Raw genomic sequence first — 26,906 nt, 5'->3', positions numbered from 1 at the left:
CATTTGGTGATATTTGTTTTCGCATCACTGCCTTTCCCACCAAAATGAGTGCCGCCACACACTGACGCTCTCGCTCAAATTAGCCGCCTACCAATGCCGAGACAAAACGAAGCACACACATACTGGGGTGACACACACTTTGGTTATAGCAGCTTTGTAGTCTGTTTTGCACTAATTACTGTTGGAGAAAATGCACAGTTGCTGGGTTCTGTGAGTTTTTCTTTCTCATGGGAGTTCTTCCTTTCATTTTCCTGCTTGTTACAGCTCCAGCTCAGGTATACAGAACTCATCATTGCTCTGAGAGAGATTTCTATACATGTGGCTAAACATCAAGCTTGCCTGAAGACTGCAGCATGTCCTATTAATTAATGTATAGGAAGTGACAGTGTCTAAGTTACTGCCACACCGAGTCCATTACAAACAGCTTTTTACAGCCTAAATGAGCTCAGTTTATAGTGAGCACACACACTTCCTCCTTCTATCCTGTTGGCGTCAGCAGACGGATTTTATGTCATCCATCAGCCATGGATGAATTGTTACTGTCTGCTGAGACTTATGGTTGAGGGGGATGTGTTTGTAGCAACAAAAAATGCTGCGTCTGTACACACGGTGTAGGAGGTCCTCGAGGACATCTCCAAAAGCACGCAGCATACTCTACTCGAACTGCAAGTGAGTTTTGAAGAGTCCTCCACACATTCTCCAGGGGTCCCGCTGTTCGCTGTGTGATCCAGGTTCCTTTGACTACTTGGACCGATAAGCCACAGCGGAGGGACAAGGAAGCTGCTTTGAGAGTACCTCAGTGTATGTGCAGGTAATTGTTCAAATAAAGTCCTCCAGTTGCAAATTCTTCAAACTGAAACTATCTGACAGGTAATTTACTATACAGATTTTTTTTTTTTTTAGTAATTTGGTTTCTCAAGCTTTGAGATTTTGTTTGTCCCAGCTGTAGCCTACAGGCCAACACATGTCTCCTACAAAAGCATTCTTACATATTATTAATTTTTTCTTTACTGAATCAAAGCCACAAACTTCAGGTTGCTTTACTGGGATTTTATATGACAGTTCAGACACTTTTTCTCCAAAGCCCATATGCCCATTTTGGTCCTCAATATGCAATTGTCCACAGCGCTGATGGTAATGTATAAGCTGTAGTCTTGCATTTCCCATAGAAAAAGGCATACACTTTGCTACTGATAACACAGAGAGAAGATGAATCTTTGTAGAGTTGCATTTTGAAGAATGGCCTTCAGTGAGACAAACGTTACTCCAGCTAAAACAGCTTGAGGTTTTCTAAGGAAGCAGCTCATAAATGAGGTGACCCCTCTCAACTTTTCTTTCATCTTCAAGCCCTCGGAACAAGAATTAATAGCATGTATTTTACATGCGACAACAACAGACAGCCAACTCATTTCATGTTCTCTGTATTCATTTAATGTGCCCTGCAGAACCCATCTGTGAATGATTCAGGCTTCTAACAGTCAAGTTGTTTCTCCACAAGAAAAACCAACCTTGAACTCATATAATTCTATTCCTCCTCTGGAACCGATAAAGAATAACTTTTTAAAATAATTTAGTCTAGTTGCTGCCAGACTAAAATCGTGCTAACACTATTGAAAAAAAGCTACCATTCAGTGTCTCCTCCTTCATAAAGAACTTTCCTACAATGTAGCTTCTACTTTATAGAGCTAGTCTAACATATGGAAATTACTGTGTGAAACTGCTTTGCTGGTCTATTTGAATATCTTGAATACAGGGAGATAGTACAATTTGTTTTTACACATGCAGAGTTTGATTCAAGGTCTTTTCTGCAATACAAACACCAAATTTATCTATTGTGTTTACTTGCCTTTCACTATCTTTACAGAATCTTGCAATGACACAGCTTTGACGTCGATAGATAGATATCAACTGATCAGGAAAATAGATATTTAGCGAAGAGACACTTAACAGCATTTAAGATTAGAGCTGACTGTTACACTATGGGATTTTGGCCTTCAGGATCAACTCACTAAATTAGACTGAGCTCAGTGTTCATGCGTGACGACACAGTAACTTTAGTTCAGACAAACCCTTGCTCTTTCAGCTAACTTTTGACTAACGTTTAGTAATGTCTGAACTTCTTGATACCTACTCTGTAAAATAAAAAAAGGTTATTGCAAAGTAACAACATAGTGATATTTTTAGTGCTTGTAGTTAAGATTTAACGGGTTATGTAATATAACTTTGTTTCTAGATACTATTATAAACTTTTAAACCTGAGTCCACACGAGACCGTCACCACTGATGTCTCTTCAGTGTCTACAGTCAATAATCAACGTATTCACGTCCCTTAAGCTTTTCCACTTTTGTCATGTTAGAATCATAAACTTCTGTATTTCTTTGGAAGTGTAACTGTATTTTGTATTATCAAAATAGAAAATGACAAAGTTAAAATATCACAAAAAAGCCACTTTGTTCTTTGTGAAAATAAACATTTATAGTATAGGTTTGAAAATTGCTGTATTGATGTAATATTTTTTCCTTGCAGATATGGTGTAAACCCAGCAATATTTTTTATGACGCACCTAAAACTAGTGTGAAGTCAACAGAAACAGGAGAGATATGACCTGAGATGCTTACGGCTGTGTTTACACTGTCAAAATAAATAGAACGTCCTTAATGGGTTGAAAGTTTTCAACTTTGGTCATTTAATGTAATAGAAAATGCACTGCTTAAATACAACACGTCCTCCTATCTTTGCCACACAGCCATACCTCCTTTCCCACAATATAACAAAATGTGCAAAATACATTTATTGTGCTTAAAAAAATGAAATATATACAAACAAAATTAGTGATGTGTTTAAAAGCAAAGTTAACTTTAAGACTAAAATAACAGAAAACAACAAACCAATGTGCATCCCCCTCATCGCCTGCCAGGCCGGCCTCTTAGCAGAGTGGCTCTGCTTTGTTTTATTTTTGATTTTTCGGCTTTATGGCTTCAGAGCCTTGAGAGTAAATCAGTAGGTTTAAATACAAAACTATACAAACAGAAGTTTAAAATGGGTTTTCTTTGAAAAGTTTTTTGGAAAGCAAAAAAGGCACAAAAAAAAAATCAAATAAAAGGATTAAGTTAATTAAATGAACTTAATCTAACCAATCAAAAGTTTAAAACATCAATCACCTTCATGAATGTGTTGAAATATAAGAAAAGCTGCTCACTGAGGCAAAACCTCAGCGAACATCAATTAAAACGTCTCTGCAGAGCTCATTATTGATGATCACCTCCCTTTCTTTGAGCTTTTCTCCAGCACCCAGTCAACAACCTACAAAAGGAGACAACAAATAAGTCAGCGGGACGGGAATTGTAAAAAGAAAACCAAACCGGTGGATGATGGCATTACCTGTTTAACGTTACTGCTGGCTGCTTTCTTCATTTCATCATGCAGACCCCGAGATGTCTTCAGATCCTGTGAAGATACAAAAGTACAAACTTATTAAAAGAGGAAACATTTATTGAAAGTAATATTATTCAAATTCAGTCTAAGCCTAAAGTAAAGGCCAGCAATCCCAAAACAACACAGCTTGATGATGAACATTGTTTTAAATTTCTATGAATGTAATTATAGACATTAGCAGTCACATAATTTTTTTCATTTTCAAAATTTAAACCCCTAAAATGTCAGCTTTAGCCATCATAGACTGATATTTTCAGAAAAATGTGTTTTTGTTACACCTGGGTCCTTTTAAAAACAGCCAAATAAATGTTAGATAACACATTTATTCCAATTTTTCTTTTTTTTATGAATGCTATATTCTAACTTCAGTTCTCACCCTACCAACTTTGTAACCCATGAAAAGTCAGTTTTAGTGTTAAAAGTCTGATGATGTGGAAAAAGCCCCCAAACATTTCATTTCTTCTGTAACATACATGCAAATCACAATTTTTGAGTGTGCAATCCCTAGGAGAGTTTTTTCTTTTGCACAAATGCACTGGTAAGAACCTGGGAGGTCCTTGAATTTCCAAAAAACATTTATTCCCATATGTTTTGATTTTTTTCAACATTGTATTACTTTTACAAGAAGGTCATAAGAAACTGCAAGCAAAAATACAGAGAAAAAATGATTTAATAAAAAAAAAAGTCTGAAACTAGAATTGAAATTACAGTGCCAGACAAAATAAAAAGTGTTAAATAAAAGGTAAACAATGGCACGGTGAGGGCATTAATGAGACAAACCTTGAGATAGAACTTGGAGATATCAAACAGTCTTTTGCTGCAGGCCTCGAAGCATTCATGCTCGACAGCGATCCCATGGTGTTTGAGCGTTTTAGCTACAATCTCCAGCAGCATCTGAGGAGGAACACACACTTTTGTATTAGTACATCTGTAAGAACATAAAAAGTAGTTCTGTTTATTCCCCAACCACCTAATGCAAACTCAGTTCACAGAGACTAATTTTAGCATAGTTTTCCCTTTAAAAACAGTGAATGTCAAAGTGTCTTTACTTTGGGGGGCAGAAGGGGGGGGGGTGACGTTCTTACATAAATACTCGCCTTTTACATTCACAGAGAGAACTTGCAGGTACAAACATGGAAATATTTCACTGGCGGTCCTGACAGGGAAAAAACACATTCCTGAAATAAATGGATCCGCCTTTAATCTTGTCACAGCAACGGTTCTGAGGAAGCGCCATAAATTATTGTGAGAAATCATCAGTGCTTTTCAGTCTCTGGAGGAGTGGAAAGGCAGCGTTTAATCTCTGTCCTGAATAAAGAGAGCGATCATTGTTTCTGAATAGAGCCAACTGTTCTCCTCTTCACTCGGGTTCGGACGATAAGCGTGTTTGCATAGTAATCGGAAATCAAAATGAGTGAAGGTCGGGAGGCGGAGGGCGCGCCGAATGTTGGACCTGTGACTCCATGCCGAGTCCTGTGTGGATTTCTGAGTGTGAATCCCATGGATGAGGGACAAAACTCTGTGTGTGGCTGCGGAGGCAGGGAGTAGGTGATAGTAAAGTTTTTAAAAAAAAGTGAATAAGCCGTAGCATTACAGTGCAACCCACACAGTCAAAGTGAATCGTGCAGAATATAAAATATTTATTTTTGCTGGAGCCGTTGCACGGCTCTCATCTGTAGCAGACAGACAGACGGTGGGTTTGATTGTGTGTCCATCTGCCACTAGAACTGGTGGTTGGGTGGGGGTGGAATATTCAGTTGTTTACAGAGTTTTGTAAAAAATAAAAATGAATTGTGTAAATACTGTGGAGATTTTATGGGAAGAGCAAATCTTAATGTTGAAAGATTCAAGATAAAAAAAACAACTCTAAGTTATCAAACTGCAGGCTCAGCTTCTGCATGGCAGCAAGTGTCAGCTGTTTAAAAGTTCAAAAAGGAACAGTACGCATTATTTATGTCATCTTATATAGTTCAATAATTTAAAAGATTCCCATTGTGTGAATAAATATATAAATGTGAGCAGTATTTAGAAGAATGTATAAAAGCCGATCTTTCATAGTAAGCATCTGTTGTTCTGACAACAATGAGAGAAAAATGAAAAGCAGTAACAGAGTTTTAATGAGCATCAATCCAGCTCAAAAGTTGTACAAAAACACCGTTTTTTTTTCTTTTACTTTTGAGATGTTTTTCTCGCAAAAGACATTTTTCAGTATATAGATTTTTTTCTATTAAATGGCATATTGGCATTGTATTTTTCTTTTTGTTAAAAAAGACTATGTTTGGTTTGAGAGAAAAGAAGTGTGTCTCTGTTTCAGGGTGATCAATAATTTTCCCCGCTACTTTGGCAGAAAACACCTGTGAAAGTAAAGATATCGCTCTGTGCTGTTTGTCCTTTTTCTACAGATTATCTATATTTATCAAAGGCATGATTGGCACATTAAAAATATATGTAACCTTTTCTTTCTACAGGGTTCAATAGTTAAACTACGTTCAACAATTTCTAAAAAGAAGAAAAGGGTGAAAAGGTAGAAATTTACTGAGGATTTATTTTAATCTACACATAGCCAAATACACATTGATGCATACACTCCTATAAATGTCCTTTAGAAGGATGAAGAGGAATTTCAAGCTTTTTATAGTCTGGCATAATTGAATTTCTAAAGCTCATATAAAATAGTTAGTCTCCTTGGACTGCCTGGGCTTTTAAACACAAGAACAACCATGTTTCAATCATCCAACACAAATAGTCTCCCTGAGATTAAAAGAAACTAATTAGGATGTTTAAGAATAATCCAGGAACCAAGAGCAAGGCTCAAGTCCGATAAATGGAAAATACTGGAACACTGGTGTCCTTCTGCACAGTGAAAAAGGTTTTAAATCTGCATGGAGTGAGAACCAGCCCTGTAAGAAGTGTGCTTGGAGTATTGAAGGTCAAACTTTCAAAGCTAAGAAAATTGTACCAATTGTCAAACATAGTTGTGGGAGCATCATGCTGTGGGGGTGCTTTGTTGCTACTTGTACATTAAACAATGTAGAATAAAGGGAAGCACAACTTCACCCGAGAAGCTAATAAATTAACTTGGACACAGTTGGATAAAGATCCTGATTGGAATCATAAGTGATTTTGTAAAGTATAAAAGTCTATTGACGACAAAAAGAAAATCAGTATAACTTCCAAATTAAGGATTAAGACAAATGTTGGTAAAGGAACTCTGTCATGTTGCACAAAAGTAAACTAACAAGCATAACGAGGCATGAATCACTCACCCTGTTGTGTTTCTGGGAGCGAGACTCTTTGGAAGGTTTGTCCTCGTCTTGTCCCTGATTGACCTTCTGCTGTTGGGGTTTCGGTCTTTCTGGACATGGCAGAGTTGCTAAACCTGTAGAGTTAGAATGGAAGCGTTAATGTGAAGGCATAAAAGCTATTTCCACTCTGAAACAACAAAACAAATTCAAAAGAAGAGTCGTGACACAGCGGCGTCCCTCGTTTCTTTCAATTCTTTCCTGCTCCAAATGTTCTTGTCCTACCTGACGACCGTCTTGTTGCTGAGGAGAGGCTCGTACAGGAAGAGGCGGACTGGGATCTGTTTGCTTGTTGCCGTAGAGACCTGATGGCGGGATGTGTGCCGCTGCTGCCACTGCTCTGCGAACACAGCGAGTCACTGCTCTCCGACTTCACCAGCCTTGATGAACACAGAGAGGAGCAAACCTTAAATTATGATGTACTTCCAGGATTCTCCTTAGTTTTACTAAATCCACTTCCTCACACAAGAGGAATATAAAACATCAAACCTTTTGCGAGGATAACCTGCAGCTATGTCAGTGTCCCAGGACCTGCGTTTCAGCTGTGCTACATCGTTGTTCTGCAGGGTCTCTCCATCGGGAACACTTCCTGGTTCTGACATAACAGCAGGTGAGGGGGCAGGGCTGAGGGCAAAGGGAAGAGCACAGGGCTCCTTAGAGCAGGTCGTCTGGGTCTCGTAGCGAATCAGACGGGACTGGAGGCGCACAAAAGCCTGGTCTCGGTCCAGGGATCGCTGCTTATCCAGGCAGAATCTGCAAACAGAGACAGCTGGGTCTAAATCGGAGCCTCATCATATTTAATCCTTTAGAAGTTGCTGTCGTGAAAGAGCAATGAGGGTTTTATAGAAACTGACTCTATGCCATGGTAATGAGCTGATGAGGCAATGCTGAAGGGCATCTTGCTGATTGTCCTGGGAGAGAGGTCTGGTGACAACTGGAACATGTTATTACTGTTGAGAAAGAAGACAGGGAGCAGCAGACATAAAGAGAGACACATGAGTAGGCAGAAAATCAAAAGACCTTCATAATCTTTTGATTAAACTCAATTTTCACAAATGATGATGATGATGATGATGATGCTCTGCCCACCAAAACTTGCTAAATACCCTGTGAGTAGTGTGGCAAACATTTGTATTCAATCCATTTTAATCCTGTACCACCAACTACCTTCTGCAGTCAAGCGGATGAACCTGTTGACTGGAAAACTTTTTCTCTGCTACCCTTAGAATGGAATTATTACTGAAAGAAAATAATAACAATTTCTGTTTTTTTCTTTGACTCCAGTCAAGTAAGGCTGGGCCATGAACTTATATCGAGCACCAGAATAAACACTAAGTATTTATTCAGTGGTAATTCTGTGAGAACAGTCTTTAAAAACACAAAATAAAGTTTCTCAAATGTAAAAAAAAATTCAGTTTCCATATGAATATCTCAGACAGCTGCTGTTAAAGCCTCACTTTTGGTGCTCAACTTAGAGATGCTTTACACCAAGTCAGGGGAAAAAACCCATCAGAAACAGAACCCCTAGAACCTACCCTCTGCTTATAGCCAGCGGTTGTAACTCCCCTGTGGGCAAGCCATCAGATGTGAAATGCTTCAGAAGTTCTTTAGCATCTAGTAAAGCAGATGAGCCCCTCTGGCTGTCTTTAGGGCCCAGGAGGCTTTCAGTGGAGCCGGGGCCCAGCAGACCAAGCCTAAGAGACATATAAATATAAGAATGATAAATACCTATATTCTAAGAATTAGAAGCCCACTCTGGGGGAAACCAACCGAGAAAACCTTGCTCACCTCTTCCTCTGCCGTTTTCTCTGCAGGTTTTCTATATTGTGGAGGACGGTTCTCTCAGGCCAATCAGATGGTTGTTGGGAGACAGTCTGTAACTCTGGAATAAAAATAATACAGTTTAGAGCTGGATTTAAAAACTAGACAAAACAAGTCTTAAGTTTAAGGTCAACTTCCAACCCAAGCTTCAATTGTTTGCAGCCTTTAAAAGCTTTTCCTTCGATCTGCCTTGTTTAAAACGTCTCCACACTTGTCTGCTGAGTTCCTCAGTCTTCATGATGCTCTTTGTTCACTAATGTTCTCTAATAAATCTCTGAGGCCTTTCCAGAACAACTGAATTTACAGAGAGCAGATGATTTCTGAAGACAATAATAAGGTCGAAATATAAATGGACAACACACACGATTCAGATGTCCTGGGAAATCATATATAACTTTCTTTTAGCTTTACAATAATTGGTTATTTTGATTCCATCTGTCATATATAACCTCAATAAAACGTTTGCTGTTCCACTATGATAAATTGTATGTCGTGGCTCCGCGCTTAGCTTCATTTTAACCTCCATAAACCACAACCTCAGGTAAGTCATTCTGCTCTCACCCCAAAAGTTCGAGCGTACAGAAGCGCATGACTAGAGAGAGGAGAAGCAGGGAATATCTATCATTTTTTAGATGCAGATGGGAAAAAAAATTCACAGCTTCTTACAAGGAACAAAAGTCCTGCTGTCATAAAGAATCAACAAAACATTATACAGGTGGCATTATATATTAGAGGTGAAGAGAAACCCACAGATCATGAAAGCAGTTTCAGGGAGCAAAAACTGGTGCATGATAAACAGAGGGAGCTACAGTGCCGTAAGCTGCATAATGTAAGCAACAAGAGCTGCGTGATGGATTACAAGAGTTATCTGAACTTTCCCCTGATACATGTCAACACACAGAGCTTTTGGCAGGATGGGAGTCTGAAGGAATGAACACGAGCTAAATATTACCAACTCTGCACATTTTCTTGTGTTTGGACAAGAAGACCGTAGGTAACATTAAACGGGACAGGCAGTCAACGCTGCTGACAAACGGCTGGAATGAACATCGCATGCACAGCAATAGCCTGAGGGAGAAAAGTGTTTTCTGCGTGAAGAGATGACGCTTTGCCCTAAAAGTTTATCAACCCACACCTCCTTTGAAGGGAGAGTGAAAAGAGATTTACAGGTAAATAAACAAAGTTGCCCTTTATACTGCTTGTCTCCACATGCTGTCAGCAGCCCATCAAAGCTGTTACTGATTTTTTTTTTTTGCAAGTGCTTCTTTTGTGTAATGTTCAGGAGCACTTTATTTATGTGAGTGGCTCAGAATACAGAATATACAAGACAGACAATAATGCACACTTTCTGAGAAATGACTGGATAAATCAAGTAATTGCTCAGCTGCGACAGTTTCTCTTAATGTTTTTACACATGCTGAGCGAAAGCCTCAACCTCCAAGCAAAGACGATTAAACTATGAAAATAATGACGGACAGTAAAGTGAAAACTCATTTCCAACTGATATTAAAGCATTTATGACATGAAAGCTTCTTGACATCTGAGTCTACAAGCCCTAAAGCTAGAACTGCTGCTACCTTCACCACACACATTTAGCTTTAATTCCTTTCAATACGGTTCATTTGCAAATCATAAGCTACTGCTTTCTGAAATGGTCACCCAATGAAGTTACACGTTGTGAAGACTGATGTGCTAAACAATGAGCAGCCATAAGTAATGCATCTTTTCTAGCAAGCAGTGGGTTTCTGTTTTCTAGTGGAAAACAATGGACTGAAGAAACTGAATTCTAAAGAAGGGGATGAATCTTATTCAGAGAAGAATAGCTTTTATTGAATGTTATTATAAAGAATAAAGCATTTTCTTTGTTAAACTGTGAAAACTGTTGAAGGCAATCAGACAAAGTGAAAAACAGCATTTAAACACAGCGGGATAAAAAAAAAAAAGAGAAAAAATATGTGCAGGTTTGAATTCTGTGTCAAAGCAAAATGTTGAGCTGCCTTGTTTGTGGGATTTTCTTGGTTCATACCTGTAAGTTCTGCAGGCTGCTCATTTGTCAGACATTTTTCAGCGATTGGAAGAATGGAGTCAAACATCTTGAGGTACTGCTCCCTGGCAAGATTCAATATGGCCTTCAAGTCATTGACGGGCACCGAACACGAAGCTGAAGTTTCTTCTTTCTGCCCTGGTTATAAATAAACAGAGGCAGGATTTTGTTTTGGCAACATGTTAGATTTGTGTGAAATTCACTCCAAAACTTGGACCTGTGTGATTTCCACTTTGGTGGAACACAACCGAGCCTTTTCCAAAGCCAGTATGCCTTTCATAAATTGGTACGAAAATCCTTTAGAAAGAATATGTAACACTTTTATCTGGAAGAAATTAGCTAGTCACTGAAATAAACCAATGACATTTCTTTGGTGGCTGGTTTTCAGGGGACGCCTGAAGTTGGTTCCTACCAATTTCTGGCTAGTGAAGACATCAAAGCTGAGAGCTAATACTAACAGTCACAGTGTTTGGTGTGAACATAATTATTGGACGAAGAAGGTAAAGTTAGCCATTTTCAGTAGCAGTGAACTGTTTAAAAATGAAATCATATAGAGTAAAAATGCATTCAGGCTCTTTCAAAAAATGAGAATTCAGATAATAGAAAGATTGAATGTGTTATTGAATAGTTGATTTGTTTTATCCTTTCAAACTATCTCCACTGGTACAAGCTAAATCAGGAAATATTGGTAGACATGTGGAAATCTGAAAAAACGGTCAGGATCTACCTTCTCTGGTAATGCTAATTATGATCACAGCTAATATAACATTCTAAGAATGGTTTATAATATCCACAAAGTAATAATATGGGGATGCACAAATAAACTGGCCCTGATTTCCAAAATGTTTAGTGATCGGCCGATACTTACTTATGAAAACGATCTTATCTACATCCGCAAAGGTCTGAAAATCAGCAATCTCTCCACTGTTGCTAATTTAGTGACTTTGGAATTGCATTTAAAACAATGTATCAACTAAAACTGGAATCGGTAGCTCAGGCTTTTTAAAGTCATTGGCCAGAAAACTGCAATAGGTGCACTCCTAATATAATCTCCCTCTTTGTTGTAACATAAAAGTAAAACCTTCTCTCACACAGTGTGACGTTGCCTCTGTTTCTAGCAGGCTAGAAAAATCATTTCAATTCTATTGATAATAGTTTTGTCGAAGAAAGCAAAGTTAAGTTTGTCAAAGATAATCACCTGGTATAAGCTTGCTAAAACTTAATAAAAAAAAACTGACCAATCCAACAACATCAAAAAGGAAGGTCGCTTAAAAAGGTAAGGATTGAACTGCATTTTAATCAAAAAATGTTTTGGTTCTATTAAGTTGCACAACCCAAAATGTAGGCTTTTCTGTGATTTTTGAAGTTTCCTGGTTAACAGAGAGCTGGTGAAACATAAAGACAATGATAAATGAAGCTCTTGAAACACACAAGCCTCAGCTTGTACAGTGACCACACACACGTTGCAGAGACAAGTCGAAGAGCACAAAGGGGCCCATCAATCATTGGGAGCACACTTAACTCACACACTTCATAATAATCAGAAGAACTTCCAAGGAAACTGCTGAACTTCTGCAGCTGGCCCACGTGCTATTTTACTATTTGATGCCGTGTCTAAAGAAATAAAAGTCTAGTAATCTGTCAGAAGGTTACACTCTGCTCATGGCTTTTTAAAAATGTTATACAATAGTTTTATACAAATATCACCCAACAAACACAATCTCTTGTAATTGAAACTGCATAAAACAAATTTTCAGTTTTTCCTTCTTAATTTATCATGTTCTGTTTCACTTACTAAGATATTCTTTGAGAACCAGAGCCTGAACCTGGGCCACCTTTCTTTCCCTCCTCAGTAGAGAATCTCCTTGGAGACACGACAAAGGATGGAGGAAGTTGCCGTCGGCCTCTCCTGATCAAAGAGAGGAAATGAAAGAAAAAGGGATGAAATAATAGATGTAACTGTAGATTACTCTTTTCATTGTTAACATAATTAAAAAGGCGGATTATATTTTGTTAGATGTTGTCTGGATTTATGTCTTCGACAGTATGTAAAAGTGTATGTCATTTGTGTTGGACGACCTGATAGTGAAAAAACACAATCTTGTCAGATGAGAAAATGTTTAAGGCCATACAGACAAGAATTAAGGATAAATTAGGCATAACATTATGACCCCTGCTCAATAGTAACTTAAGGCTCCACCTGAAGGTGTGATATGCCGTCTGACAACAAGATTTTAGTGGCAGATCTTTCACGTTTCAAGGTGTGGCCTCCATGGATTGGTCCAAGATACGCATTTGATTGGATTGAAGTCTGATGAATTTGGAGGTCAATATTACACTTCAAACTTGTGCTTGCACAGGTTCTACTTTCAGAATCAATGAGATGTTTTAAAATAATTGAGCCCAGAAGCAATTAGACACTAAAAATAAAATTTTAATTTCTATGAAACCTGTTCTTCATTCACATTCTGGCCATTTCAGTGCTTAGCCACTTTGCACTCCAGGTGGTTGGTTTATCTTTTATATTTGATTTTCAATGTGGGAACAAAGAGGCTAAATTTTACGCCGTTTGAGAACATTTTGTCAAATGAAAAAAAATAAATAAATAGCAGATATTAACAGATGCCAGGAAAGCTGAACCTGTAAATGGTAAATCGGCCACAAGTCATTGCAAAACTGGAGCGGTAAGAAGTGAGTTAAAAATCAGCTTTTCCAACAAAATACTTCTGTAATATAAAGAGCACCTTCTGTGGCTTCACTTTGCATTTTAAAGCTTTTTAACTACAAAAGACCGTGTATCCAAGGTTGCATAAAATGTTAGCAACAGCACCAACTCACTAGAGGAAACCTCACAGCAGGGCTGAAATCTCATGTAAAGCCAAAAAGAAAGACGAGAAACTTTCAGTCAAAGGACTTTCTTACATGTCCACTCCTCTAGATACTTATAACCAAACTCAGCTATCCATCTACAACAACTCCATTTCTCGTAAGCGTCACTCTTCTACTTCTCACTCCCACAAATTCTCTCTGAATAATTCTTATTTACCCCTTTTCCCTATTATACTGTCAAAATGACAAAAATAATAATAGCAAACTCAACTAACTTGTGCTTTGAGAGACAAGAGGAGGAGAAAGGAGACAGAAAAATGGGGACATGTGGGTTTAATAAAGTGAATTTGTGGAGTCCAACAGTATTAAAGTTCAGTTTACTGCAATATAGACAAGAGGGTGAGCCATGACAACCGTCAGCTTCTGCAACCATGGTGCTTCCATTTTAATAAAGGTTAGGAGTTTGGAACAACAACACATTATGACTACCTGATATTCATTCCTCTGCAAACATTGATAAAATACTCATTATATATGAGGACAGTGCAACTCTTCAGCACAGGAGGTTGATAGCTCAATTTTAAATGTTTTTTTAGAATCAGAAGATGCTGACAGTCAGGCTCAAAATTTAAAATTAATTTTATTCAACCAAGAAGTAGAGAGGCTGGCATCTATCAAAGAAGATTCGAAGAAAAAATATTTATCGGTTTTTCTCAATTATCAGTGGCAAAATCTTTATTTTTATTACAGCTATTAAACCCTTCTTCTAATTGCAGGTTTCAGCAAGTAGACTGGCAGCATATCTTTAGTGATGAGCCCCAAATCTTTGTGGCTGGAGCACATCTTTACCATCACCGTAATCTTTATTTACATTTAGTAATGCCAACTGTCTGAATCATGAAATATTTTTTTAACAGGAAATACTAAAGGTTGCTAATTGCTCACTCAGTAAACATGTTAACTTTAATTTGAAAAACAATTTAAATCCTGTTTCACTGCAGGGCTGTTTGACAGAGACTGGTCTCTCTCACACAAAATCATGATAATTATGATCCATCATGACAAAAAGACTCCTTAATGCTCCCGTATAGTTACAAAAAAAGCAAAATTTCAAATAATAGAAAGAAATATATATTCTGAAATATCAAAAAATTGAGACGGTAAAATAAGTTTAAAATTAGCTTGTAAAACTGGGGCATACTTGATTTGTCCACTTAATCCTCTGGAAGCCTATTAAGGGGAAACCTTAGATTTTAATGGTTTAAGCCATTAAAAAGCAAAACAATGACAAGATATATGTAATTAAAACACAGCAATAAAAAAAGAGAACAAGAACAACAGGTAGAGATCATAATGACACTTTAGACCAGCCAGATTAGTATTTAAAAATTCAAAGAGAGACAAAGGAGTCATTACATCAATTTATAGCTCTGTTGCAAGATATTTCATGCTTGGTGAATGATAAAAAAAACAACACAGCTTCTTCCTGCTCTGAACAACAGGGGGGTTTTTGTTCCTTTCGGGGGGTTTTGAGAATTATTTTTGCAATAAACCTTCCATTGTTAAGACAGCAAGGATTTTTAATCTGTAAAACAATAAAAAATTTCATTATTCAGCCACAAGATATGTGACTGGTGCATCTCAACTTAGTTTTTATAGAAGGGTGCTGAGTGAGAACATAATGTGCTGCATTTAGAGAGTACAATTGTACAAGTGGTGGATGTGAATGGATGAAATCCAGACACGCGGGGAAGGTCTTAGTGGAATCAAGGATTAAAATGAAACACATGAACAGGGACCATTACCTCATTCAACGACTTGACCAACAAATCATCTGCTCAACTAATGAATTCAAATGATTTACAACCACTCTGAAAGAAATAAGGTGCATTTACAAAATATATTAGACCTGTCTACACAGCCAATCTAACTCAATGGGACACAGTTTGTTCCCTTGGTATAAAGGCTCAGTGCATGAAAAAAATAAATAAATACAAAGGTCAAGATTTCAGTAAATATTCTTGACACAAAAACACAGCAGTCTTATCATATAAAATACCTGATGAAAAAGGCTTCTCCCTTAGCAAGCTGGAGAGGGTTGCCATGGCAGCAGCTCCGTTAAGTTGACTGTGTGAATGCATCAACCTGACCCTGCAGGTACCAGAGCCAACATCATCTGCTCCCTGGACCAGCAGGAAGTAGACTGCTCTTTCACCTTTCACCTCAACATCGGGCACTGCAGAACAAAATGATATATAGAGAGTCAAAGTATAGAAAAAAACAAAAATGTTTCAGTTTTCTTCTTTGTTCGGTTTGCTTCACACAGCACTGCCTGCTTTGGAGGAGCTCATTTTCAATTCTTGAATAGGTCATTTCAACTTTTGTACTCTTAATATAAATCCATTATTTGAGGATCTAAGCACACAAAATACATCATCCTTGTTGTTCAATTTGCTGTATAAATGTAAATTTACTCAAGGTGAAGGTAATCATTTATTTCATGCCTTTCTCTGTTTTTCGATGCGCCCAGCATTTTTGTTTTATTTTCCATAATAATTCATTATATCACACTCAGAGGATTCATTTACTAACAAAGTACCTCAATAATTCAGTACAGGTGCAGTTGATTTCATAAGATGACAGGCCACATCTCAGGGGCTGCAAGTAATTTATTTCACAGCTTAAAAATGCAAAGTCATACCAAGAAAGGACTTTGGTGTGCGGGATAAACACTCTTTCCAGCGCTGGGAGCTTAGTTGACTGGCTGGAGGCTGGGTGATGGGTGTAATCATACAGGATAGGCTGAACAAAGCTCCAACCTGGGAGAAAGACCAAATAAACATGAGATCGCCCAAAACCTCAGTCCTTCAAATAGCATGAAAAACTTGTCTCCTCACTTTAATCCTGCTATTCACAAAAAGTTTGCGAAAGATTTGACTGGAATTAATTAAGCTACAAGGTTGGATATTAAAATATTTGAAAAGATCTTATGTATGTAAACAGCACAGACAGCGATCAGTACCTTTCCACGGAGAGCGCTCAGCTGGTCCAAAAGAAGCTTAGCTTTCACTGACTTCCCAGACAGGCCTCTTTTTATTTGTTGTAAAGGAACATTGCAAAATCCAGGCAACAGAAAACAGACTTAACTGTGATTTATTTTAATAAGAGGCATTTAATATGAATAGTATTTGACTTGTTCTTCAATAATCCTATTGTATTTTTTGAAATGAAACCATTCTAAAGCACAACATGGACGAAAAAATTTTTTTCCTTCTTTTTTTATGCGTTTCTGTTCAGGCTTATTTTTTAAAAGACTACCACAATGTATTATAACTAATACACTGCACACAAATATAATAATTAAGTAATTATTATATTTGGCTCTGATTACTTTTATCTTTTTGCCTCATTAGGAAGGCATAGTATTTTTTTGTACTGATGTGTGAAATCTTATAATTGAGAAAGAGTGTGCTGACCTTTACATGCATATTGAAATTAAATGTTATCAATTTTCCTTTTATTCTTAAACACACAGATGCACATAGGCAGATGCATTAGGAAGGATACAACTCAAAGTGAGTGTTGGACATCAGAAAGGTGGGCAGTTCTGACAGATCAACCACCTGAACCAAGTCTAAAACTGGAGCATAATAATGGAAGACCTGCAGAACCAAAGCACATAGAGGATGAGTGAGAGCACAATATGTTAAGATAAATCTTCATACAAAAACGTTTTTTAAAAATAAAGTACACACATCTAATAAGAGGAATAAAACCACAGCACATAGTACGCAGAGCAGTGACCAGGTATGTGCATTCAATTCAGTTCAGTTCAACTTGCCAAGGCCTCGTACCTTCAGCTGTGCCTCAATCCACCCTGAACCTCCAGCAGGAGGCGGGTCCACAGGACAAATCATCATGAGCTCAGTTATAGAAAAATGGAAGCAAAAATACTTCTTCCCCCAGTATAGCTAACAAACCTGTATGTGAGTGTTTGTGCGCAGGTTATTTTAAAAGTCATTTTCCCAGTGGTGCTGAGGTATGATTGTTGTCATCGCTCTTTTATTTTTTGTTTTTATGCCAAAACAATCTTTGCCATCTGTTTCTGTGTACAGGAGTCTGATGAGATCACAGACACAAGCTTTCTGTTTTAATCCCTACGGACAAGTAAATAAGCTGCACACACAACAAACACCTAGACACATCTAAACTTTGGAGCCGTTTTAAAAATTAGGACAGAGACACACAAACATGCTATCACAACAGGGAACTAATAAAATAAACATGCATGTACAAATTAATACTTACAAAATTTCCCTAAATACCGTAACACTCACATAGAAGTAATGTCTACTTATTGATTGTCTAATTAATAAAACAGAAAGATCACCTCTCTATGTCCATAAAAAAGCCAAACATTACTTTGAGTTCTTTGGGAAAAGCCCTCTTTACTCTGTTTTATTGGTACTTATTCATCTTTATTGTAAGCCCATTACTGCACTGTACTAGGCATAGTAATGCAATTGTTACAAAACACGTGATACAAAAGCAAACTGTACAAACAAAGCTCTTTATGAGTGCATATTGTCCACAGACAAACATTAGGAACATAACAGTCATAAACTAGAGCAGTAATGGTTCTGCTTAATGAGTCTAACTGTGTCTGCAGAGACAACAAGTCTCTGCAGACACAGTTCATGTCTAAGATGGTGGCTGCTGCCGTGGCAAATTGAAACGTGGGTAAATGTTGAACTTTAATGAGAAGCAAAAATGTTTATGTATTTCTCTGTTTTGTAACGACTACAACAAAGAACTGCATAGTAGTTTACAGCTTTTGATGTTAGGACTGGGCATTGCACGGATCTGGCAAGGCAAGTCTGTAGATATTTGGTAATTGTTAGAATATTATGGCAAGTGCAGCACAATAATGTTTTTTTTTCATGAATAAATGATACTTGCTGGATTCAGCCTCAGTGTTTCAAACATGAGAAATCACCATAATCACTTAAATTAACATTTTAAATGCAAGAAAATTATTATTTACTCCCTGCTAATATTCAAAACAAAAATATAGGGGGAAAAATGTCAAAAGCAGAAAACCTGACAGAGTGAACAAAGGTGATGAAGAAAAATTTCCCTCTTCAGACCCCATGGACAACAGAGCTGAATGTATATAATAAAAATGTAATTTTCTAGCTGAATGGTCATGAGGAAGAAAAGAGGTCAGCACTTTTTTTTTTTGTTTGATAAAATCGATTTGCTTCAATTGCCTGAATGTTACAAGTTCCGCTATGCGATTAAAGGCCAGCAAGAAAGTGACCATTTTGACCTCATCTCCTTGCAGCCATCAGAAACCATTAGGAGAGAAGAGTGCATAGTCTCCATTCTACTAAACACCTGGGAGGAACGACAAGGCCAAATGGGATTCCTAAGAACAGACAGAACAAGAATACAATCGCTCTGCTCCTCCATTTAACCAAAACCTTCCCCCGGCTTCAGATTAACACACAAGGACAGAAGCAACAAAAAAGACTACATGGTATTAAAATATATTCATGAAAACAAAGCTCAAAGTACGTTCGGGACTTAATGCATTTTTAATCTAAAGCAAAAAAATCCAATCATCAGTGTTAAAAAGGTCAGGGATACAAAAATTTGGTTTTGAGAGACTTACCTCAGAGTTTACTTTGTGACCTGTGGTGGGAGCCTGGAAGAGACCAGAGTCTGATATCCGATGCGCAAGAGAGCGCAGGGAAAAGCCATCAAAGCGAAGTTCTGATACATACTGAGGCATACACACACGGGAAGGAAGAGAATATTAAATCACTAACAAGCTCTCTTAGTAAGCACAGCGGCCGCAAGAAATTAATTGCTGTTCTACACAAACCACATAAATATATTGTTATTTATTGTTATTGACTTTCCCCTAAATTGTCTTTTTAGAAAGTGCTTGTTATGCAGCATTTGCTGGAAAAAAGCCACGTTATGCAACTACCACATGGCAGTTTGTTACAGATACCAAGACCAGTTCATACAGAAATACGAGCTGCAGCACAAGGCACTGAAGCAGTGTTGTTCCTTTTGAAACAAGCTTTCTTTAGAGACTTCTTCTGTATTCTCCTCTCTCCAACTGTGTACCTTTTAGCAAGTGGCAGCTGGAGCCCACTTACTTCTAAAGGCAGCAACTCAGAAAAGGTCACTTTAGTGAAGGAGAAGCAGGATGCTTGCCTCAGCAGACTCAGATGAGACAAAAAAAAAGAAAAAATCCTCTCCTGCATGCAACGGAGTAACCAGCACCATGGGATATGGATGGATCATATATAGCAATTTAAACCCTGACAAGTGAGCAGTACCGCTGATGTTACAATACTGTCCAAAATCCTGGTAATTATCAGCGATGTTACACTGACACTAGTTCATAAACATTTTTGAAAGACAATCAGAGTGGACACTAAAGACTCAAAAGGTGTCCTTCCAGCCTCCAACGCACATATTTAATAATTTCTTAAGGTTTCAATAGTAAACAAGCCCTTTCCACAGAGACCTATTGCCAACAACAAGCTGGGGTAAAAGAACATCAGAGTACCAGGCGTTCCAGATCGCTCTCAGATGTTTATTTACCCAGGCCTTGACTTCTCAAAGTCTTTATGGCTGTAAATATTCCCTATTAACAGTACAGTCAAATTGGGATCCTTGCCATTTTGTAGCTGAATTGAGTTTACGTCACCATGACTTAGTGGAGGATTCACTTGACATATTTTCCCATCAAACCCTGGTTCATAAAACTCAAGAGTCCTCAAGTGTGTTAAAAAAATCCTTTTAAAAAACTGGATTGAGTAAACTTTTAAAAAAGTTCAGAGAGTTTCATTATACACAGTGCACATTTCTTTGTTTAAAATTTAACAAGTGAGGACCATTATTGAACTCCAAGGATCAAGAACACTGCCAAGCATTTCAGATCTGTGACTTATTATGTAACTATCACAAGACTGTTGGAGGTGTTAAAAGAAACCTTGAGCTCTCTTCTCTCAGAAGATTGTGCTATGACCTTTAAAAACTAAAAAGTCCTCTTATAATAACAGAGTAATGCTTTTTTAGAAAAAAAGCTACATGACAGTAAATTTCTGAGAAATAGACAGATTAAAAAATACCAAAGAAACCAATGAAGTTTGGACAAAATACCACAGGAGAAAGGAACATTCCAGCATCTGTAACCTCATAGATCAGTGAGTTAATAAGGACACAGTCACAATGCCACTGTAGACTTTGTAATCATAAGAAAATTTAATTTTCACTTAATCTTCATTCACTTGAAAGCTACATTGTTTTTAATAGGGGTGCATTGATTTGTCGACACTAATTTCCTTACTTTTGGAAGATTGGTGATTGGCCGACTGTGAAGCCGCTCTTATCCCCTGATCTCATCTACCTCAACAAAGGACTAACAAAAATTAACCATTGTCCCTGCTGTCCTGTTAGAGAGGTTTGACTGATAGACCGGCCCACCAGGTCATGTCTGCAGTTAACAATAGTCACCCCACCTGTTGCCAACTTGGCAACTTTCTTGCTTTATTTAGCGACATTTCAGACAAAAAAATTAGTATTGGCCAAAATCAAAATTGGCAGGTCAAGCTTTTTTAAAAAAATTTTTTTAAAAATAAAATAAATTTTAATCAGCCAAAAACCTGCAATCAGCAAACCCCTAGTTTTTAAACATGTAGATTAGGGGTGTTATTGTAAACACGAAAAATGTTTTGATATACAAACATTTTCGTGTACAAGTGAACCTGGAGGGGACAGATGGAATCCTCTTGACACAGAGTTTGGTTGCATGTCTGCTGTTGTAAAAACCTCACACCGCATTTGAGACTGGTTAAAATTTATACAGTAGATTTAAAAAAAACAAAAAACACAAAAGAGAAAAAAAAAACTTGAGCTACAAGACCTAAAGACACAGCTTGCAGACAAAAACAGCTCCTAAACATTTTGTGCCTCAATGAAGCAAAAATGTCCGTTCCCGTAAGCTTTGTTTAGCGTGTTTCTCAGTGAGTAATTCTGCTAGGCTGCATTGGCCCGGGCCAGGCAGTCAGTGCTGCCAGGGTAGAGTTGGCAACACTAAGATATTTCCCATGACCTACCGATGACCTGCAGTGATTACTCCATTCATTCAACAGCAGTAAAAGACCACTGCCCCCCCAAGGGAGAGACAAAAAAGTGTAAAGATTTACTCTCTAGGCTGGTCTGACTACATGAATAATTTCATATTAAAGGATAAATCAACAAAAATTGAAGCATAATTCAAGCCTATAAACTGGAATTTGTCTTATAGAGTACAGAGAGATGCTATTTCATTAAGACGGGACGTAACAAATATACGTTTACAGTGCAAATTCCACACATTCCTTACAAATAACACATTTAAAATATATTCAATCTCATTCAAATATTAGCTGAAATATCCATCCGCAACATGGATAGATAGTTGTGTTTCCAATTAAGTTAAAATTTATTTTAAAAACTGAAACTTTTAGGTGTGACAAAAGAGAAGAAACATTTTAAAAATCTTAGTCATCAATCATAGCGTGGATTCTCTTCTCAGAACCAATGAAAAAAAAAAAATAGCGTTTGAGTATAAATTTTTCCCTGAAACCACCCAACCAATCCTTCCAGTCTGTAATTAATTACTCAATTACTCATGACTTCCTGATGCCTGAACAGTTACACACTTACATTGAGCATAGTTTACAACTAAAGATGATATTTTCTAGTAAACCAAAACTAAGAAATCTTTGAGCTTGTATTCTTCAGGCTTATGAAAATAACTTAAGGATTTATTGTTTCTTGTTCTCTTTAGTGTGCATTTACGCACATGTTTTTCAAAAAGTCCATATATTCCTGTGTGTGAAAAACTACCAACATAAAACTGCTGAGATGTGCAAACATCATCCAAAAAAACCTCTTCCTCTTCTTTAATGAGACGTCCCTTTTGGGTACCACCACCAGAGGTCTGAATCACTACCACCCACTCTACTGTTTGTCATAGTTATGTTGTTTTGGCCAAACAACAGTAAAGTTCCCTTAAATCCCAAAAACAAAAAAAATATGAAATACATTATTTACAATGAGACATTTCCTTACTGTTTAATGTTACTAAGCGTATTCTTCTCTTAAAACTATGGGAGGAAAAAGTTTTGTTATGCTCTGTGTATGTTTTTGCATCCATTTTATTTCACTGTTGCGAATATATTTTTGGAAGACCTGTAAATGAAATGATTATGAAGTATTTGTAGTTAACGGTCATTAAAAGTTGAAAAGAGACAAAAAACTTTCTTTTGAGACAATTTAAAAATGAACCAGTAGGTCAGGTTTTCTCCTCAGTTCTGTTTCTCCTTTATATCATTAATTTCAATCATCTCTACATATTCCTCCCAAAAATACATGGTTGTTTTCTGACAAACTGAATAGAAAAATCCCAGTCCTCACCTTCTTTTCTCTGATAACCAGGCCTCCTCTCCACAGTTCCCTGTAGTTGATACAGTTGAACAGATCAGCAGGCTCCAGTAGTCTTGCACTCAGAGAGGATGCTACCTTTTCCCACCTGGAAGGAAGGAAGCAAAGCTTCCTCATTAAGTTGAGTTTTATATCTCAAAGCCTGATTCAAGTTCATCGAAAAGGCATAGTTATTTTTGGAAGGTTTGAATTGGCATTTTGTCAACGAGCTCATATTTATACATATACTGAACATACTTTTGATCAAACAATTTACTACGATTGCTCATTTTTACTCATCTAACTCCCCCTAGTGGTGAATCGGAGACACAATTTATTTGCAAGAAACCAATTTGTAAATCAACATTTTTATAAACATAAATTTGCACATTCTGTACTGGTCTAATGTATTTGTCACTTAGAATGAGTAATCTTATGTTTTGTGTAATTGCTCCTCACCCACTAATGTTCTGCGTGACAATATTGATCTTTGCAGCCTGCCAGCAGGCCATGTGTTTCAGGGCTCCCAGCAGAGGCAGTAGGTCTTTAGCTGAAGGGGACGGCTCAGCTGAGGCCAGCAGCAGAACATCCAGTAAGGCTTTTCCTAAGAAAGAGTTAAATGACAGTCAAAAAGATGTGTCTCCTTTTCAAAAGGTAACTTTTATTACGAATATTATAATTTAACTGTAAAAAAAAAAAAAAAAACACAGACTGAAGCAGATCCCTGCCTTGAAAACCAAGGAAGCTGTTAGAAAAATTATCCTCCTGTTCATTTACTTATGAGTTTATTTTACAAGTTATGTTTTCATATTATTCTTTTTATATTATTACTCTCATATTATTACTCTCATATTCTTCTTCTTTTTATATTTACTTAACTTCTCTTTCTTTTATAGTATATTATTAACTTTGTTTAGGATGTTTGCTTGGAAGCTAAAAACGTTAAAACATTCATGTGTTATTAGTTCCATATGTAACTGATTAGTTGTGGTCAGTCACATGCCCTTATAAGGGCATGTCCACAGGAGGTTTCAGAATGTAAAGACGGTTGGTCAATTCTCTGTGTGACTGTGTGAAGAAGCCCAACCTCCTTTTTCTATACAATAAAGAGAAATGCAAAGAAAGATCTGGCAGAATTGATTCCAGACAGTGTTTGACAGCGATTCGTCGCGTCTGCTCTCAATTCTCCTATTCTGCAGAAGAGAAAAGAAAACTAATCTCTGTCTCTGGCTGATTCTTTGCAGGTTAGGACAAAAATAAACCTATCAGAAGCCTTTCTTAATAGCATGAATCTTGGATCTTGTTCTTCCTATTTTAATCATATCAATATCCATAGGTGTAGATCAGAGCATAGACAGACCAGTAAACTGAAAGCTTATATACATATCATTACATACATATTGTAATGATAGAGAAACTCTAAACAATAGCGTGAAAAAAGAAAATGATAAACACAGGGAGGAAGGCCGCTGTGTTCTTATTTACCTGGCGGAGGCAGCTTATCTGTCAGCTGATGAAGTCCGTCTGCAGCCTCTTCTAACAGCCTGATTGACAAAGATAAATTACTTTATAAATGTACTGTGCTCTTTTATGTTTTTAGAAAAATACACAAAATTTACCTTAAGATCATTTTGTCTAGCGTAAGGGCTAGGGTTATGATATAATCATAGGTACAAGTCTAATACACAGATTTGTTTTATGAATTAGTTATAAATGTAAACTCAAGGAGACGGTACAAGTACAGAAAACAAAATCAGCCCTCACTCTGCCAGAGGTGGCAAGTCATCTGCTGCCTCCTGGTTACTAAGAGAGGTCAGACATTCTTCGGGTGTAGTAAGGCTCTCCTCCTCAGAGTCTGTTCTCTGATGGTTTGTTCCCAACTCTTCCCAATCAGAGTTGCAAAACTATAAAACGGGTTAAAGAGATTTAAAGATGAAACTCATATTTGAAAGCCTGAGTCAATCATCTAAATCACAAAATAAACGTGTATTCACTTTGTGATTCATTCCCTAGTTAAACACCAGAATGATAATTTGTAAGACAGAAAAATATGACCAAAATTGTTTTGAATGTTCTAATTTTCTTACTTGTGTCGCTCCTCGGCACACCTGTACAGCAAAGTACCACCTTGTAGTTGCTGGGCTGCCACTAAGGGAACAAGCTGAGGAAACAAAGAGAGATTGTGGTGTAAACACTGTACATGTATAAAGCAATCATAGTCACATTTATCAATTGTCTTACCTGGAAACTCAGAAATCCCTTTTGCTGACTCCTGAGCTGAAATCTCCAAGAGTCTTTTATAGATATTATTTAGTGCCTCCAGGCCTGGAAACAGTCACAAAATGCTGTCAAGCTTCTTAAAACTAAAATACTGATTTATTTGACACAGTCCTGTTTAAACAACTTTCCTTATTAGCACAGAGCAAACTACTAATTATAAAAATATTATGCAGTGCGTTGTAAACTTAGCTAAAGTAAAAACTAATTTCTGATATTTAGATGCAGGAAAACAATATTTCTCTAGACTTAAGAGAAATTTTTTTGTTTTCTTCTTAATAAAATAGCTCAAGTTGAAGAGCACATTCCTTCCCATCACTACTCTTCCTGTAACAGAAGTGTCAAAAATAGCGGCTAGATAACTGACTTGTGAAAAACTGCTTTAACGTTGTCTTAAATAGCAGGATTTATCACTATTACGAATCTCACACATCCACAATACACGCCTTAATTTACACTACTGTGTCTTAAAACTACTGCCCAATAATAAAACACTGGACAAAACATGACAGTAAGTTGGAATCCAACCACAGATTTATAGCGTCACAGTGTTAATGAAAACCTACAGACGAGCATTTATGAAATGCATGAACTCATCAAAACAGTAGACAGCTGGTTAGCTAAATAAGATTCAACAGCTCTGAGTTTATAGATGTATATAGTCTGTTAGTAACTAAAACTTACATTTATGATCGCCAGTCAAGTGGTCATCACCTTGGCAAAAAGATAAAACCAAAACGTAGCGGTCCATGTCTAAGTTTAAAACTGTAGGTTCTTTGCTGTGTTAGCAAACTTTCCCGCAATGTCAAATTTCCCACCAGTTCTTCTTCTTCGGTTAGAAATGACGTCAAAATAGCAAATTATCCTCCTGCGCCCTCTATCGGGCCGAATTTGAGCTACACTGTGTGTTAGTGAAGGTCGGGGGATTGGTTCAAAACTCTTTATTTTATGCACACAAACGCAATCAACTATTCATGATAGTGAATGAATATTAATGTGTGTGAAATACTCATTTAATTGTACTAAAGTTTTATTACCAACTGTAGTATACCTTTTCTAACCTGTTATACAATGTATAATTTTATTTTTCTCCATTAAATAAAAAATGTGCATTTCAACCAGGAATACTACTTGTTTATTTACAATTCACCACATGCTAGAATATTAGAATAGTATTATTTCAAAGCTTTGTAAGCTTTCGATCAGTTAGTCTGAGTTAAATGGAGGCACACCTGGGGGTGTATTTTAAGGTAACACCTCAAACACGCTGTTCCTGACATGTTTGACGTGTGTGACTCATTTCAAGAGATTGTCCTTGAAATTAGTACTATTCAGACAGTCTTAATGGCCACACAGCGAGGAAGAAGTGATGTCTCCAAAGCAATGATAAAAGTCAGATTACAATTTACAAGTGAACTCAACTCAATGTTTAAGAGCGGCCATCACAAAGCTCTGATCTCAGTCACACAGAAAAAATGTGTAAGTGAGTAATGGGACCTATTAACCTGACCCTTGTTACTCCTTACCAGGTCAGTTATTTTAGCGAACAGCAATGATAAAATCCCAGAATGATAACATAGACCAGTTTTGAACAAATAAAACCACTAAAGAGTTATGCTAGAGTAGAAACATGAAATCTGTTTAGAAATTTACTTTGTACAACATATGTCTCAAACACATGCAATGATGTACTGCAATTATTTTCATG

The 26,906-nt window shown here is 37.1% G+C and overlaps 1 protein-coding gene across 1 annotated transcript; it reads right to left on the bottom strand.

The window, feature by feature from the left end:
- Positions 1 to 2,658: 2,658 nt before the first annotated feature.
- On the bottom strand, positions 2,659 to 26,846 carry mtbp (MDM2 binding protein). Its single transcript, XM_032559183.1, has 23 exons — positions 25,883 to 26,846; positions 25,163 to 25,246; positions 25,009 to 25,082; positions 24,686 to 24,825; positions 24,407 to 24,465; positions 23,381 to 23,525; positions 22,916 to 23,030; positions 19,107 to 19,217; positions 17,000 to 17,094; positions 16,455 to 16,521; positions 16,134 to 16,251; positions 15,492 to 15,668; positions 12,399 to 12,512; positions 10,586 to 10,741; positions 8,527 to 8,620; positions 8,274 to 8,432; positions 7,593 to 7,688; positions 7,228 to 7,491; positions 6,964 to 7,118; positions 6,703 to 6,815; positions 4,217 to 4,330; positions 3,383 to 3,448; positions 2,659 to 3,304 (listed from the first exon to the last, which is right to left on the bottom strand). Exons 1-23 carry the CDS (start codon positions 25,947 to 25,949, stop codon positions 3,260 to 3,262), a joined length of 2,628 nt encoding a protein of 875 aa, XP_032415074.1. The 5' UTR covers positions 25,950 to 26,846; the 3' UTR covers positions 2,659 to 3,259.
- Positions 26,847 to 26,906: the final 60 nt, after the last annotated feature.

Source organism: Xiphophorus hellerii, chromosome 3 (assembly GCF_003331165.1).
Source record: "Xiphophorus hellerii strain 12219 chromosome 3, Xiphophorus_hellerii-4.1, whole genome shotgun sequence".
Taxonomy (NCBI): domain Eukaryota; kingdom Metazoa; phylum Chordata; class Actinopteri; order Cyprinodontiformes; family Poeciliidae; genus Xiphophorus; species Xiphophorus hellerii.
This window is presented reverse-complemented; position numbering and strand designations above follow the sequence as displayed.

Bases quoted from the DNA above. Each gene is read 5' to 3' on its own strand.
- mtbp (XM_032559183.1), bottom strand. From the start codon at position 25,949: ATGGACCGCTACGTTTTGGTTTTATCTTTTTGCCAAGGTGATGACCAC. The intron at 23,031-23,380 runs GTGAGGAGCAAT...CCTTCCTTCCAG, and splicing joins GTCACGCAGAACATTAGTGG to GTGGGAAAAGGTAGCATCCT. The intron at 7,492-7,592 runs GTCAGTTTCTAT...CTCTGTTTGCAG, and splicing joins GCTCATTACCATGGCATAGA to ATTCTGCCTGGATAAGCAGC.